At 44.7% G+C, this 16,945-nt stretch overlaps 1 protein-coding gene across 1 annotated transcript in view; it reads right to left on the bottom strand.

Moving 5' to 3' along the window:
* Positions 1–373: 373 nt before the first annotated feature.
* TSHR (thyroid stimulating hormone receptor) overlaps positions 374–16,945 on the bottom strand; it is a 193,257-nt gene continuing 176,685 nt past the window's right edge. Inside the window, exons 12-13 of the mRNA XM_063698096.1 lie at positions 8,984–9,172; positions 374–3,726 (exon numbers count right to left, since the gene is read on the bottom strand). Of these exons, the coding sequence (XP_063554166.1) occupies positions 2,313–3,726; positions 8,984–9,172 (1,603 nt within the window). The 3' untranslated portion in view covers positions 374–2,312. The remainder of the gene's footprint in view (positions 3,727–8,983; positions 9,173–16,945) is intronic.

Genomic DNA, 16,945 nt, shown 5'->3' with positions numbered 1-16,945 from the left:
ATAATAATAAGGCCTCTGAGGCCTTAGAGGTTTATTGTCTTCATTAGCACACTATTTAAATTTCTAGTGTCAATACCAATCATTTGCTTGATATATTTGGTTTTATTGTTTTTTCTCTTAGTGATCCCTGTCAATTAATCATAATTCAGTTCACCAGGAGTAAGTTTTCCCACATAAAGACCACTTATGATCAAGACACAATGTTATACTTAAATTATTAATTGACAGTCAACAATTTATTTATTAATATGGATTCATTAGCAAATGTGCCAATTATTTTTCTTGTCTTCAGTTTTAACACATACAATAGTAACCCCCAAAGAAACTCACAGATTAACAAAAAAGAACAACACTCTAGGACTTGGCACGATTATTCCATAGGAAGAAAATTTATTTCATGTCGTGAATGCAAATTTTAGTAACAATTCTGTTGAAGTCACTTTTCTAGGACTCTGTTTCCAAAGCATTAGTTCAGCTATTCAAGATGAAACACATTATTTATCAAGATGTGATATTTCGAAATGTCACAGGAGAGAAACACATGACAAAAGGCAACACATTTGTTTAATTTCATTAGTTACAAGCGAACTTCTAGGTAAGTCATGATTTTCGATGTTTATAATATTTCTATTAAGATGTGCAGGTCTCAATGATAGTGATGAGTGGGTATGGCTGTGGAGAGATTCCAGGTGAGTCCAGCAGGGACCATCTGTGGGGACCCATTAACCACACTTCACAATCTTAAAACAACAAAGAGCTTTTATTTCATGGTATGGTTTATGAGCATTCAGAAGTAATGTCATCTCTGCTTGGAGACTTTTCTAGCAGGACATTAGGGGGCTATCATCACAGGTAACCTGGAGAGTACATCTGTAGATAAAGATCCTGACTATTTTAAGTAAAGAAGAATTATTGGGGAAAAGAAGTTTTATGTCCAGTGATCAACAGGGCTGGAAAGAGCTGGCAGTTTCAGAAAAGAAGAAACCTCTCTTGACAGCTTTAGCATCATACCGTGGGCTGGAAATGGCAAAAATCATCCCTAAAGACAAGTGAAGTGTTTTGAAGTGACTCTTCATAGTGAAGTAGCAACTCTAAATAGCCAAAATTTGCAACCATCGTTTACTCTTTTATATAAACACGAATCTGTTTTTGGCCTGATAATTACAGCTGGGTAGATCTAGTAATTAAATGAATGATTCAGATCCAGGCGAGTATGTTTACTTAATTGAATTTTTGGCTCAGACATCATAATCAAAAGTGAAACAAAGGAAAAATTTCCTGGGTCATATGTCTAGGCTTCAAGGACTAGGAGTCAGCAGCCCTACAAAATAGGAAAAACAGATTCTACTTACTTAGTGCTCTTCTCTTTATCTTAGAAATATATATTTGAGGGAAAGGGATGTACTAGAGTTTTAAAATTGGAAGAAGCTATTGGACTCCTTCATTTCTACAGATTTAAGTCCCATAGTTAATTAGTGTCCAGCCAGTTTTATTAATCAACAGGGGATTGAGTGTGCTCTGCCCATAATTCCCACTTATTCCTACTCAGAAAGACTTCCTAGAGTTCACATCTTTTATGCTATGAGGCTGGCCAAGAAGAGCAATTCTTAGTTTGCTAGGCCACATAAGCTGAAATCTTGCCAGTTTTTCCAGGCAACACATAATAGCTTGGTCACATCAGGTGGATTCTTGTGAAGAGATGATTAATAGGTTGAGTTAAAAAACAAAACAAAGCAAAACAAAACTTAAAGCTAATTCTTACCCTCCTTCATATCTCATAATAGCTGTTTCTTGTACGACAGCTAGCTGTGTTTGGCTTTTCAGTTTTAAGGAAATCAAGTTCTCTTTGTATCAGGGAACATCTAGTTGAACTGAGCCAACGTGGGACTGATTTTATCTTGTGGTCACCAACCAAATTAATAGCATTTTCCATTTGCTGAATCTTTAGTATGAAATGTTATACAAAACTGAGAAGCTCTATATTGACATAACTCAGTTAATATTTACTGAACATCCTACACAATGACATCTCTGCCGACTTGGCATCAAGAAAGTCTTCTAGATAGTATAGATTATTTTGATTTCACCTGGCATTCAAATATGCTGGTAGCCTAACTTCCTTCTTGGGGGCAATGATTAGGTTAATACTAATCACTCTCCAGAGATAAACTCTTGCCCCATGAAACACTGAAACATCGCCTGCACAAGAGTGAGGGCAGCTATGTGTTGGGGGTGTCATGGGATTGGAATGCATATTCAAGAAACTATTATTTCGTAAGTTCCCCTACCATTGTGAGTAGTGTAGTGTTAACCTACAAAACCGTTTGCATATACTCTTCTGAGATTTGGCCTTGCTTCTTTGGGGTTAGATGGGAGTTTTCAAGCAGTTCATAGACATCTTGCATGTTGTGGAGACCCTGCCTCATGTCGTGGGTAACCTTTTGAACCTGAATATCAGTGCTGTTCTTTGGAGGAACCCTCTGCCCCCGGTATGCCTGAGCCTGGCGTTTACAGATGCCAAACTTGCTGAGTAGGATGAACACATCCCTCTGGAAGGCCTTGGTGAAAATAGCATAGAGGAATGGATTGGCACAGGAGTTAAGTGGATAGAAGAGTACCAGCAAGATTTTGGAGTTGCTAACAGTGATGAGAGGCTTGTTCAGAATTGCTGACAGAGCATAGAATGAGATTGGGGCCATGCACATGAAGTCGGTGAAGATCAACACAGCCATCCTCTTGGCAATTTTGGTATCTTTGTCCCCTGGGTTGTACTGCGGATTTCGGACTGTGATGTAGATCTTCACATAACAGCAGCAGACGATGACGAAGGCAACTATGTTGAGTGTCAGAACAAAAACAATATATGCCAGAGCAAGAGGGGTCTCGGTGTCCATGGGCAGGCAGATACTGACTTTGGCATAGCTACTTATTCCCACCAAAGGAAGCAGGGCGAGAAGGAAGCAGCAAACCCAGCCCCCAACCATGATGGCACATGCATGCCTGAGGCGGATCTTCCGGTCCAGGCGCATGGCGAAGGTGATGGCATACCAGCGCTCCAGGGTGATGACCGTCAGTGTATACACCGATAACTCGCTCGCAAAGACAGTGAAGAAACCAGCCGTGTTGCACCCAGGGCCTGTCTGCCAGTCGATGGCATGGTTGTAGTACTCAGAGTGAGTGTAGAGGTCTACAGAGGCGATGAGGAGCAGGTACATCCCCATGCAGAAATCCGCAAAGGCCAGGTTGCACATGAGAAAGCGGGGGACGTTCAGTTTGTAGTGGCTGGTGAGGAGTATAAGCAGGACAAAGACATTGCCCAGGAGAGCCAGCAGACTAACGAACCACACCACAATTCTCAGGAACTTGTAGCCCATTATGTCTTCACACGGGTTGAACTCATCGGACTTGGGGGTACACACCATGTCTTCACTGTCCCCACACACGGTGTAGTCATAATGGCTGTCAAAAGCTTGTAGAGTCTCTTCCTGGGGGTTTTTGAGCTCCTGGCCAAAACCAATGATCTCATCCTCTTGTTCTTCAAAGAAGACGTAATAATGAGCGTTGTTACGAGTATCCTGGAACTTGGACTTTTCCTTGTACCCAACAATGCTGTCACCCAGATTCTCTTCATATTCCTGGTGGAGGGGGCTATTCAAGGCATTCACAGATTTTCTCTGGCGCAAGCTCTGCATACTGCTCTCATTACACATCAAGGACTCAAGGATTCTGCAAGGCAACAGAAAAGAGTCAGTGCCAGGCTGGGCACGGTGGCTCATAACTGTAATCCCAGCACTTTGGGAGGCCAAGGCAGGTGGATTGCTTCAGCCTAGGAGTTTGAGACCAGCCTGGGCAACATGGTGAAATCCCATCTCTATAAAAAATGCAAACATTGGCTGGGCATGGTGGCATGTGCCTGTGGTCGTAGCTACTCGGGAGGCTGAGGTGGGAAAATCACCTGAGCCTGGGGAGGTCAAAGCTGCAGTGAGGTGAGATCAGGCCACTATACTCTAGCCTCGATGACAGAGTGAGACCCTGTCTCAAAAAAAAAAAAAAAAAAAAAAAAGAGAAAAAGAATGCTTGCTTAAAACCCACGAATGGTTCCCACATTTACCAAAATGTGCAAACTACTTACTATGATGTACATCATTCTATAAGGTTCTACAGGATCCAGGCAGGCCTGTTTCTGTGACATCATTCCTATGACCTCCCCTCCCCTACTGTGCTCCAGTGGCATTGGTCTTATTTCTCTTCTGCAACCACTTCAAGAACAGTGATTAAAAAAAAAAAAAGTGGCCAAGTGTGCTGGCTCACACCTGCGGTGACTCAGTCCCAGCACTTTGGGAGGCCGAGGCAGGCAAATCACTTGAGGTCAGGAGCTCGAACCAGCCTGGCCAACATGGTGAAACCCCATCTCTACTGAAAATACAAAAATTAGCCGGGCGTAGTGGCACGTGCCTGTAATTCCAGCTACTTGGGAGGCTGAGGCAGGAGAATCGCTTAAACCTGGGAGGTGGAGGTTGCAGTGAGTCAAGATTGCACCACTGCATTCCAGCCTGAGTGACGACAGAGTGAGACTTTGTTTTAAAAAAAAAATGTGGCTCCCTCTCCCTCTCCCTCTCCTCCCTCTCCCTCTCCCTCTCCTCCCTCTCCCTCTCCCTCTCCCCACGGTCTCCCTCTCCCCACGGTCTCCCTCTCCCCACGGTCTCCCTCTCCCTCTCTTTCCACGGTCTCCCTCTGATGCCGAGCCGAAGCTGGACGGTACTGCTGCCATCTCAGCTCACTGCAACCTCCCTGCCTGATTCTCCTGCCTCAGCCTGCCGAGTGCCTGCGATTGCAGGCGCGCGCCGCCACACCTGACTGGTTTCGTATTTTTTTGGTGGAGACGGGGTTTTGCTGTGTCGGCCGGGCTGGTTTCCAGCTCCTAACCGCGAGTGATCTGCCAGCCTCGGCCTCCCGAGGTGCCGGGATTGCAGACGTAGTCTCCTTAACTCAGTGCTCAATGGCGCCCAGGCTGGAGTGCAGTGGCGTGATCTCGGCTCGCTACAACCACCTCCCAGCCGCCTGCCTTGGCCTCCCAAAGAGCCGAGATTGCAGCCTCTGCCCGGCCGCCCCCCCCGTCTGGGAAGCGAGGAGCGTCTCCGCCTGGCCGCCCATCGTCTGGGATGTGAGGAGCCCCTCTGCCTGGCTGCCCAGTCTGGAAAGTGAGGAGCGTCTCTGCCCGGCCGCCATCCCATCTAGGAAGTGAGGAGCGCCTCTTCCCGGCCGCCATCACATCTGGGAAGTGAGGAGCGTCTCTGCCCGGTTGCCCATCGTCTGAGATGTGGGGAGCACCTCTGCCCTGCCGCCCCATCCGGGATGTGAGGAGCGTCTCTGCCCGGCGGCCCCATCTGAGAAGTGAGGAGACCCTCTGCCTGGCAACTGCCCCATCTGAGAAGTGAGCAGCCCCTCCGCCCGGCAGCCGCCCTGTCTGAGAAGTGAGGAGCCCCTCCACCCAGCAGCCACCCCGTCTGGGAAGTGGGGAGTGTCTCTGCCCGGCAGCCACCTCGTCCAGGAGGGAGGTGGGGGGGTCAGCCCCCCGCCGGGCCAGCCGCCCCGTCCGGGAGGGAGGTGGGGGGGTCAGCCCCCCGCCCAGCCAGCCGACCCGTCTGGGAGGGAGGTGGGGGGGTCAGCCCCCTGCCCGGCCAGCTGCCCCGTCCGGGAGGTGAGGGGCGCCTCTGCCTGGCCGCCCCTACTGGGAAGTGAGGAGCCCCTCTGCCTGGCCAGCCGCCCCGTCCGGGAGGGAGGTGGGGGGGTCAGCCCACCGCCCAGCCAGCCGCCCCCTCCGGGAGGGAGGTGGGGGGGTCAGCCCCCCGCCCGGCCAGCCGCCCCGTCGGGGAAGTGAGGGGCGCCTCTGCCCGGCCGCCCCTACTGGGAAGTGAGGAGCCCCTCTGCCGGGCCAGCCAGCCGCCCCATCCGGGAGGGAGGTGGGGGGGGTCAGCCCCCCGCCCGGCCAGCCGCCCCGTCCGGGAGGGAGGTGGGGGGGTCAGCACCCCGCCCGGCCAGCCGCCCCGTCCGGGAGGGAGGTGGGGGGGTCAGCACCCCGCCCGGCCAGCCACCCCGTCCAGGAGGGAGGTGGGGGGGGGGGTCAGCCCCCCGCCCGGCCAGCCACCCCGTCCGGGAGGTGAGGGGCGCCTCTGCCCGGCCGCCCCTACTGGGAAGTGAGGAGCCCCTCTGCCTGGCCACCACCCCGTCTGGGAGGTGTACCCAACAGCTCATTGAGAACGGGCCATGAAGACAATGGCGGTTTTGTGGAATAGAAAGGGGAGAAAGGTGGGGAAAAGATTGGGAAATCGGATGGTTGCCGTGTCTGTGTAGAAAGAGGTAGACAGACATGGGAGACTTCATTTTGTTCTGTACTAAGAAAAATTCTTCTGCCTTGGGATCCTGTTGATCTGTGACCTTACCCCCAACCCTGTGCTCTCTGAAACATGTGCTGTATCCACTCAGGGTTGAATGGATTAAGGGCGGTGCAAGATGTGCTTTGTTAACCAGATGCTTGAAGGCAGCATGCTCCTTAAGAGTCATCACCACTCCCTAATCTCAAGTACCCAGGGACACAAACACTGCGGAGGGCCGCAAGGTCCTCTGCCTAGGAAAACCAGAGAACTTTGTTCACTTGTTTATCTGCTGACCTTCCCTCCACTATTGTCCTGTGACCCTGCCAAATCCCCCTCTGCAAGAAACACCCAAGAATGATCAATAAAAAATAAAAAAAAAGAAAAAAAATGTGGATGCTGGAGCCAGTCGCCTTGGTGGGAACCTGGCTCTATTATTGACTAGCTTGGGTAGGCCCATGAAGTTTGGTTAACTCATTTGTAACATGGAACAATGGGAGTGACTATTTCATATAGGGTTATTAAAGGATTCAATGAATTTATCTTTTTAAGGCTCTTACAATAGCACCTGTAGCTTTGTGAATGCCATATGGTGGTTATTGCTATCATTATTATTCCTATTCAAAGCTCCAAAACCCTATGTTCCCATTGCCTGAAAAACCCATGGCTGCCTCTACTCATCATTATTTAGTTTCAAACTGAATATTTTAAAAATAAAAAATTTATGTATTTTTAGTAGATACAGGGTTTCACCATGTTGGCCAGGCTGGGCTTGAACTCTTGATCTCAAGTGATCCGCCCACCTCGGCCTCCCAAAGTGCTAGGATTACAGAAGTGAGCCACTGCCCCCGGCCAGCCTGTTTATTTTCTGACTTCCTCCATTAGACAGTAAGCAAAATACAAGAGGGAATTCTTGTCTGTTCTATTTACAACAGCCAGGCACATAGAAGGTGCTCAGTAAATATCTGTTTAACAAATGAACAAATGGACACTACCACACAGGCATGCTTGTGGAAATAAGATTTAGTTTTTTCCTTGCTCACCAGACTCACAACAAAAGGGATTCTTTAACTTGCCTCAGCTGCTGAGCAGATTTTGAGTGATCTCTTGGGTTCTGGTTAAAATGTCCAATGGACTTGCTCTTCTCAACTGGAGGCTAAGGAGAAATCTAGACCCTGCCCCTGAGGTCCACTTAAGCCTCCCACCCAGCCCTTGTCCAGTCCTTCTCAATGCCGCATGGCATCAGTGTAGAGTCCACTATCACCATCCTCTACCCCACTCCTGGCTTTTTGCAGTTATGATGCCCATATTGGCCTTCTTTGTGTGTGTGTGCGTGTGTGTGTGTGACAGAATCTCAGAATCTCGCTTTGTTGCCCAGGCTGGAGTGCACTGGCACGATCTCGGCTCACTGCAACCTCTGCCTACCGGGTTCAAGCAATTCTTCTGCCTCAGCCTCCCCAGTAGCTGGGATTACAGGCACCCACAACCACATCCGGCTAATTTTGTTTTTTGTATTTTTAGTAGAGATGGGGTTTCACCATGTTGGCCTGGCTGGTCTCGAACTCCTGACCTCAGGTGATCCGGCTGCCTCAGCCTCCCAAAGTGCTGGGATTACAGGCGTGAGCCACTATGCCCGGCCGCCATATTGGCCTTCTTTGTATGGCTGTTTTAGCTTCTGCCCTCACACCTAGATCTGATATTTTCCTGACTGCAATTATGTGTGTAGTAAGTCAATCAATAAATACATAGAAGCTGAGGAGGACTGAATAGAGATGATGAAGGTGGATTAGGAGAACAGGAGATTGTACAAGACACAATGGGGGAAACCATGCAGAGTAAAAGCAAAAAAGTAAAAGAATCAGAGAAAGCCTGGAGAGAAAATGAAGGCAATTCCTCCTTTGCAGGCTCATAAGCAGCCTGATGTGCACATACTGTATATCATAGTTAATATTAATGAAGATCTTATAATATTCCAGGCCATTCCATTCCAGTGTTTTCCATTCAGTTTCTCATTTAATCTTCTCAAAACTACTATGAATGATAGTATTAGGATCTCCATTCCCAAAGACTCAGAGTGGTTAAGTAACTAGGCTGGGATAACACAGCTTGAAAAATGGCAGAGCTGCGGTATAAACCCAGCTGACTCCAAAGCCTGCAGGCATGTAACCAGGGAGCTATGACATTTGCAAGGCCCAAACCAATCAGGTAACCCAACTGTTTGTGTTGTTTATAAGTCTGTTCTCATGGTTGTGGTGTCTGGGGTCTAATATGTGTTGCAGTATCTAATTCTGAATTGTACCTGGAAACCGGACATCATGTCTACGTAACCTCTACAAGATTCTATGAGATCTGGTTGTGTTTCTCTGTCCTGTGCCATCTGTCACCTCCTCTGCTCTACAGCTATCCAGCAACATTTGCCTTATTTCTCAGCTGTACCCACTTTGGGTCCGCAGGGTCACTGTGTCCCATGGATTTCGTGTTTCATATGGATGCTTCCAATTTCCTCTCCACCTGGTTTTCAAACCAGGAAGCATCTTCCCCAAAACCAAGAAATGAATTCCACTTCCACCAAGGTCTTTTGTCACTTATGCCGGGTCCCTGCCACTTACCCTCTGATTTTCTTCTGATTCTTAAAAGCACAGCAGTGGCTTGGGTAAGAAAGGTCAGCCCGTGTGAGGTGAAGGAAACTCAAGGAAAGTGGAAGTTTCTTAAGAGTCCAGGTGTTTCTTGCTATCAGTTCCTTCAGGTGCTCCAGGCCTTTGGATGGAAGGGCAGTGACACTGGTTTGAGACACGTCCCTGGGAGGCAGAGAACAGAAAAATGCAGAGAGGCAGTGAGCAGCCAGGGCCTTCTCAGCCTTGGCCAGAAACTCAAACAGGCCTGAGGTTAATTGGAGGATGATATGCTCCTTTCTTCTACTGAGTACATAAGCTGAGCTTCTGGTCTAAGGAGGGATGGATATTAGGCTTCTAAGTCTGTGTTACAGGAACTCCTTGGAATTCCAGTATCCAGTAGTACAAATGCTATTTCCACAGTCATTTTATTCTATCCATCACAATACATGCAAACTCTTGGAATCAGAGAGAGATGTCAGTTTTACTCTGCAACATGCCACCATGTGACTATGAAAGGGTCTCAAGAGGCAAGAGAAATAAAGTAGAACAGAGACGAAGGGGCCTACCTTGCTATCAGCTGCTGTGGGGACTAGAGTTTGGGGACTGATAAACTGCTCACTGATATGAATCAACATCAGTATCATGAAAATCTGATAATGATGCAGACCTCAGAGTCATAACCAGTTACACTGGGAATTCATGACTGACAACGTTTCCCCCCCTCCCCCGCCACTCCAGTGTCTTTAGAAGACTGTAAATCGATTCTTGGAAAGAAAACTCAAGTGTTGATATTAACAATGTGAAATCAGATTCAAATCACTTCCGAGAACAATGGGGTGAGGGGGGTGGTGGTCAGGCTGGGAACAGTGTAGACATCAGTGTTAGTTACTAAAATAGAATGAATTCATGGCATTAGTGTGGCATTCTCTGCTCTTTTCTGAATCCCACAGAGTCCAGGTTCCATGTCTTGCTCCATCATTTTTATTGGCACCATTAATAGCTTGAATAAGGCCATGAATATTTAACCTAATATCCCTCCTATTTTATATTTTGTCAATTAAAATATTCCTCATAGAAGATAATTCCATTTAAAATATTTAATATAATTAATAGTATCCAATTAGCTAGTGAATTCCATTATTTTCCATTTCCTCCCCCCACATCATTGTAATTGGACTTAGCTGGGGTTTACATTCTCAAGGTTCAAGGCCATCAGAACGTAAAGCTCATGTATTAACCCCATTCTCACCACAGGACTGTGACTCTTGTGAGGAAAGGGTTGGTGCGGTTGCTATTTTGTTTTGTATTTAATTAAAAAAATATATAATCTAGCATTTTCCAAACTGGCCTGCTGGTAAGAATTACCCTTGGTGCTGCCGGGTGCGGTAGCTCACGCCTGTAATCCCAGCACTTTGGTAGGCTGAGGCGGGCGGATCACGAGGTCAGGAGTTCAAGACCAGCGTGGCCAACATAGTGAAACCCTATCTCTACTGAAAATACAAAAATTAGCCGGGTATGGTGGCACGTGCCTGTAGTCCCAGCTACTCAGGAGGCTGAGGTGGGAGAATCACTTCAACCCGGGAGGCGGAAGTTGCAGTGAGCTGAGACCATGCCATTGTACTCCAGCCTGGGTGACAAAGTGAGACTCTGTCTCAAAAAAAAAAAAAAAAAAAAAAAAAGAAAATTTACCCTTGGCACTTGTTCCTGTATTATTCCCAGGTGATTTTTAACATTAGACATTTATAAAGTGGCATAAATAAACACCTTTGCGGTTAGTGAGAGAGTGGAGGGACTTTTGAGCCAGACTTAAGCACAGTTGTGAAGAAAATGAATCTGAGTTTGCTCTCCTGCCTCATCCGTCCTTTTTGAGGCATGTCTTTCTCTTTTAGCCATGCTGTCTTCAAGGTGTGGCCATCTTTCAATTCCAGCTTTCTGGAAGCATCTTAGGTTGCCTTTCCCAGTGATGCTTTCACGTCAGTGAAACGGGAGAGCATCTCATGGCTCATTTCCCTGCTTTGTTGTCTGCTAGATACACTGATTGTGTGTGTTCATCTGAAAGAGTTCATCCAAGTAATGTGCTTGCATTTTAGTACATATTTCTTGAGAAAACATGTTAGTAATTATTTCAGTTACTGCGTGACAAAACACCCCAAAACTAAGTGGCATAAATCAACAATCTTTTTATTATGAGCATAGGTTTTATGGATCATTAATTTGAACAGGGAATGGTGGGGATAGGTTGTCTCTGTTCTGTGATGTCTGGGGCGTCAGCTGGGAAGATCTGGAGTCTGGGATGACTCAATGCCTGGGGGTTGGGATTATCTGCAATTTCCTTCACTGGCATGTCTGGTGCCAGGGCTGAGGTGAGTCAAAGACTGAGCTCAGCTGGAACTGTTGGCTGTGGCTACTCCATGTGGCTTGACCTTCCCACATTATGTCAGCCAGATTCTAAGAGAACTATCAAATTCAAGGGCAGAGGACATACAGTCCACCTCTTAATGGGAAGAGTGTCAAAGAATTCGGTGCCTTCTTTTAAAACTGCCCTAATGTTCTAAGTGATGGAGACAGCATTGAGGCAGATAATTTGGGGAAAAACTGGCAGTTTATCACTCTGCAAATCAGCATTTCTAGTCCAGGGATCACTCTGGACCAGCATCAGAATCACCTGTAATACAGATTGAGACACATCCCAGACCAAATGAATTATAATCTCTGTTTGTGGAGCCTGGGAATCTGCATTATTTAAGATGCTCTCCAGGTGATTCAGAAGCTGGTTTCAATTCTCAAAGCATTTTTATGAAGCGGGCAGATACTAAAATTCAGACAAAGAAATAAGGGATGTTGTGTCCAAAAAGATACAGTGAACCAAGGGTGGAGACATAAGTATCATTTGGGTCTGGAGTTCTCAGCTTCAGTGTCCCAGGAGCTAGCCTTCACTTTCAGGTCTTTGGAGTCTTTGAACACAGATCCAGGTGCAGTAGCTCTCCATGGACTCATTAGGAATCTGGGAGGGAAGATTTGATTCCAAAGTTTGTCTGAGTATATGTAATGACGTATCCCAGATGGCCTCTAAGTTAGGTCCCACTCGGGCTGAACTGGGAGGGTGCTTGGGCAGGCAAGGAGAAAGTAGATGTTGGGAAATGTGGGTGCTTGGCATATGGTAGGTGCTCAATAATTGTTAATTTCCTCCTTGTCCCAATTTGAAGTTTATCTGAGCTGAAGCCAAAAGCAATGAAGTTGGCAAATACAGCTCCAGTCCAGACCTCAACTTGTATATCCAACTGCTTATTTGATGTCTCCACCTGGATGCCTCACAGGCATCTCCAACTTAATAGGGCGTTTCAAAACTTAGCTTTTCATCCTTTGCCCTTAGCTCAACCTGCTCCTCCTCTATTTCCCCCCAACATGGTAATTGACACTCTCATCCACTTGATTGCTCAAATTAGTAACCTTGGAATCACTACAACATGTTGGATTTCCTCAAGACCATTGTCCCATCCACATTTAATCTTGCAAAACACCTATGATTCTGAACTCCAAAGGAATCTCAAATCCATGTATTTGCATCTCCAGTGTAAGCTTTCTAGTCCAAGCTAACATTATCTCTTACTGAAATATCTTTCCTGTCCACTTTTATTCTTTTTCAATCCATTCCTCACATAGTAGCCAGAGTAATCATAACATATGAATTGAGTAATGTCACTTTCCTGCCTAAAGGCCTACAGTGACTTCTCAACGTACCATGAATAACATCCACGCTTCCTACCATGCCCTTTAAGGTCTTGCAGATCTAGCACTGGACTACCTCTGTAGTCTCATCTCAGAGCTCTAAGGCCACTTACAGACAAAATTAGAATCTATTATACTTGAAGACATCTTAATCCTCACTTGTCATCGTTCTAAGTATCCATTAGGCATGCTGCACCTTAAGTGTTCCTGTGCACTCCACCCACACTATCTCTGCACTTTCAGGGTCAAGCAGGGGGAACAACTGCCTTTTTTCTTTTTTGATTTAACCACCCTTGCAGTGATCTGCAGTTTTAATCAGACAGTCTGGTTGCTATCAGACAGAAAGGTAGGAGCTCCTCTGTACTTCTCTATGGATCTAGCACTGCCTCTCCACTCAAAATGTCTCAAATAGAATGATTCTTGCCTTGAAGCTTACTGGAATGTCTTTATTTCTTGTCTTCCATCTACCACTTTCCAGGGCTTGAAGCTTCGATGTCCTTGTGGAGTCTCTCTTGCCCTTGCCCTATGTTCATGCCGTGAATATTTACAACAACATGAAATTGTGCTAAGAACCCCCCACCCCCGATCAGATGTGAGCCCAGCTGTTGCACATCTACAATTTCATGGTTCTCATTGCTACCACCTTAGTTTAGGTCTGAACTACATTTCACCTGAGTTTTGCAAAAACTGTGACTGGTCTCAGAAATCTTCCACTATTCTGATTTTAGGAACTTAGGAAAGAATGTTTTTTCTAAAGGACATTAGGAAAGACTTAGGAAAGAATGTCCTTTCTAAAACACAGATCTTATATTGCTTTCCAGCTTGAAATCCATGCCTCCTCTAATATCTACAGAATGAAGTTCAAGCTTCTTAGGAGACTATTTCCCCTCTCCCCCATGGGAGTCTCTTTCTGAATCTTGTGTCATCTTTTTTCTTGATTTTCTCTCCTAGAGCACATTTTCAAGTAATTTCTTAGGCCGTGTGAAGGAGATATTTTCTGAGTCTTTGCATGTCTGAAAATGACCTTATTTTTTTCTACCCTTATATTCAATTGGTACTTTAGCTGGCTATAAAATTTAAGGTTGCAAATCACCTTTCTTCAGAATTTTAAAGGCTTTATCATATTCTAGCACCCAGTGATGCTTTTGGTAAGTATGACCTCATTCAAATTCTTATTCTTTGGTCATTGACTTGTTATTACTACTGGAAGCTTCTCAGACCTTCTCTTTATCCCTGGTGTGACATTTCATGAAGGTGTACCTTGATAGGACTCTTTTTCCATTTATTATAATGGGCACTGGGGGAAGACAGGCCCCTTCAATCTGAAGACCTTTGTTCTTCACCGCTAGGAAATTTTCTTGTATTGCTTATGGGATAACTTATTCTCATTTTATCTGTTTTGTCTCTGGAATTCTTAATAAGAGGAAAAGGCACCTCCTGGTCCATCAGACATATCTCCATTTTTTCTTGGAATTTTCTCCTATTACTTTTATTAAATTGCCTGGTAAAATTCCTTGAGTGCATCTTCCATCTCTTCTACTAAATTTTTAATTTTAGCTTCATGAGAGCTGAAATACTGCCTGTTCTGTTTATTGCCGTATTTTTGGTACCTAGACTGGTGTTTAGCCAACAGAAGACTCTAAACACATACTTGTCAAATACCTGAATAGATTTTTTAAGAGCACTTTCTTGTGTTCTGTTCCTTTTAAAAACAGCGTATTTGGTTGGGTGCGGTGGCTCACATCTGTAATCGCAGCAATTTGGGAGGCCGAGGCGGGTGGATCACCTGAGGTTGGGAGTTTGAGACCAGCCTGACCAACATGGAGAAACCAGTATCTACTAAAAATTCAAAATTAGCCGGGCATGGTGGCACATGCCTGTAATCCTAGCTACTCGGGAGGCTGAGGTAGGAGAAAATCGCTTGAACCCGGGAAGTGAAGGTCGTGGTGAGCCGAGATTGCACCATTGCACTCCAGCCTGGGCAACAAGAGCGAAACTCCTTCTAAAAATAAAAAATAAAAAAGAATAAAAAACAAAATAAAATAAAACCAGCATATTTGAGAAAGCCTACCCCTTTGTTTAGGAACATGGGTTTTAAATTCACACTATCTGGACTTAAATCCTGGCTCCTGTGCTTACTATCAGTCACTTAAACTTTGTGTGCTGCAGTTTCCTTATCTTGAGTTTGTTGAACAGTAGCTCTTAGTGTGTTCTCAATAAATATTAGCTCTTATTTTTATTATTATTATCATGATTGTTATAGTAATAGGGATGAAATGTGTTCTCAGATTTATCTCAGGTCCTTAATTATTGCCTTGTTAAAGGTTCCTTTCTCTTTTCTGTGATGTCTTTGATTTCTCCAGGCTCATTTCCCCGCCATTTGTGTATCTTGGTTTTGATCTTCCATGTTAGGAGCATTCTTTGACTGGAGATCTCTGGTTGCACACATTCATATTTAAGAGGGTGCGTTTCTGTTGGCAGACTTTGCTTTAGGGTAATTGTGTAGGGAGCTGGCCATTAGGTTGGTAGACCCTAAAGTGCCAGAATGTGAATGTCTTTTTTGTTTTAGGATTTCTCAACCTCTTCAGCTTAGTGGGGAGGTACTTGGCTGTTGGAATTTTGCATAAATAGAGTACAGGATTAATGCTTCCAGATATAAACTTTCAGTTAACCTTTCTGTTTTCAGTCCCATGTCTTATTCTTACCACATGCCATACCCATCACCTCTAAGTCCTATTCCTCGCAGAGATTTTACAGAGCAAGACAGCAGTCTCTGACTACGCTCCCCCTGAGTACTGTGAGTTTTGCCTTCCTTCTTCTCTATTTTTCTTCATTCTGAATTCTGTAGCTCTTCAGACCATGGATGGGCTCTCACCTGTCTTCTGTGAATGTATGCGTAGTAAAAATTCTGGTGGATGTATAAATAGGAAAAACTCCTTTCTCATCTTTTTAAGGGGATCTCAGGAGGGAGAGAAAATAAAATCTTAGGTTTAATGCTTCATCTTTAACTTTTAATCACTACTGTATTTAGCACACAGAACTGTGCAAGAGCTTGGAACAAATACTTGTTGAGTACTGAGCCACATTTGATAGTCTCCCAGTTCTGGAGTTGTCGGAGAATAAATCTCAGTCTGAAGAGATCCTCAAACTCAACAAGTCAGGAATCATTTTAAGTTATTTGAGGCTGTGTTTTTTCCCACTCACCCAAAGTTTTATTTGGTTACTTCAAATCCAGGATTTTTAAATAGTGGGTACCTTCTTTCCTAAAATAAACCTGTCAACATGTAGTAATTTTTTTTTTCTGAGTAAGAAGAATATAAAGAGTTGTTATGGGTGACGAAGAGGTCTGAAATCACTTGTGGATGTAGCCATATGGATAGAAAGCTACAAGCTGGAGGGCTTCCCTCTGTTTTGTTGACTCTGGCACTCTCTTCAAAGAGCTCATCAAGCAATGGGCATTGAACTCCATGAGAATTTGTCTCTAGCAAGTATTTACTCGCAAATCAGAATGCAGCTGAGCTGAGTCTGGCAGATGGTTTGAAGTCTAATTGCCTAGGTCGTGGGAATAATCTCGAGTTAAGTGTCTAATGAAAGTAACAGGACCTGAATTTGGAGAGAGTGAGTCCTGCAGTGTTATATACAGAGAGGAATATCATGAGATTTTAATGATGCCAGGAAAAAAAAGAGCTAACTACGTTTAATGTCATAGGAAGAGCAAATTGCACCTCAAAAGCAATTATGCCCTCTAGTATCCCCAAACATTGGAACTATTTTTATTTTTTGAGAGATATTTTGTCATTGATTATTATTTAAGATTAATTTATGATAAATTCAATTGCAAATTAAAGAAGCACTAATTGGTTTGCCAGTGTTCCAACAGCAATTGCAAGTGTCTTTTCTGTTTGCTTGTCATGAAAGTAGGTTTTCCCAAAGGTCAATATGTGGAAGCTGCTCCATTATAAATGTGCAGTTACATCTGTAAATTGGTAAATGAAATGCATCTAAGAGCAGAAAGATTAATTTACTGTTTAAAATACAATGTAATTTATTAATATTGAATTGAAAAATAAGTTAAAGGTTTAAAAGGTATAAATTCAAGACAGTGAGCTTGTCTATTAATATGTTTAAATAATTTAGAAATGCAATATGCATTTATTTAGCAAGTACAGAATGTATTGATTGCTGTCTATGTCTCAAGTATAGTTCTAGAAGCTAGGGCTATAGTAG

Source organism: Gorilla gorilla, chromosome 15 (genome assembly GCF_029281585.2).
Source record: "Gorilla gorilla gorilla isolate KB3781 chromosome 15, NHGRI_mGorGor1-v2.1_pri, whole genome shotgun sequence".
NCBI lineage: Eukaryota > Metazoa > Chordata > Mammalia > Primates > Hominidae > Gorilla > Gorilla gorilla.
The sequence above is the reverse complement of the archived record's forward strand: the minus strand, read 5'-3'. Positions and strand labels throughout refer to the sequence as shown.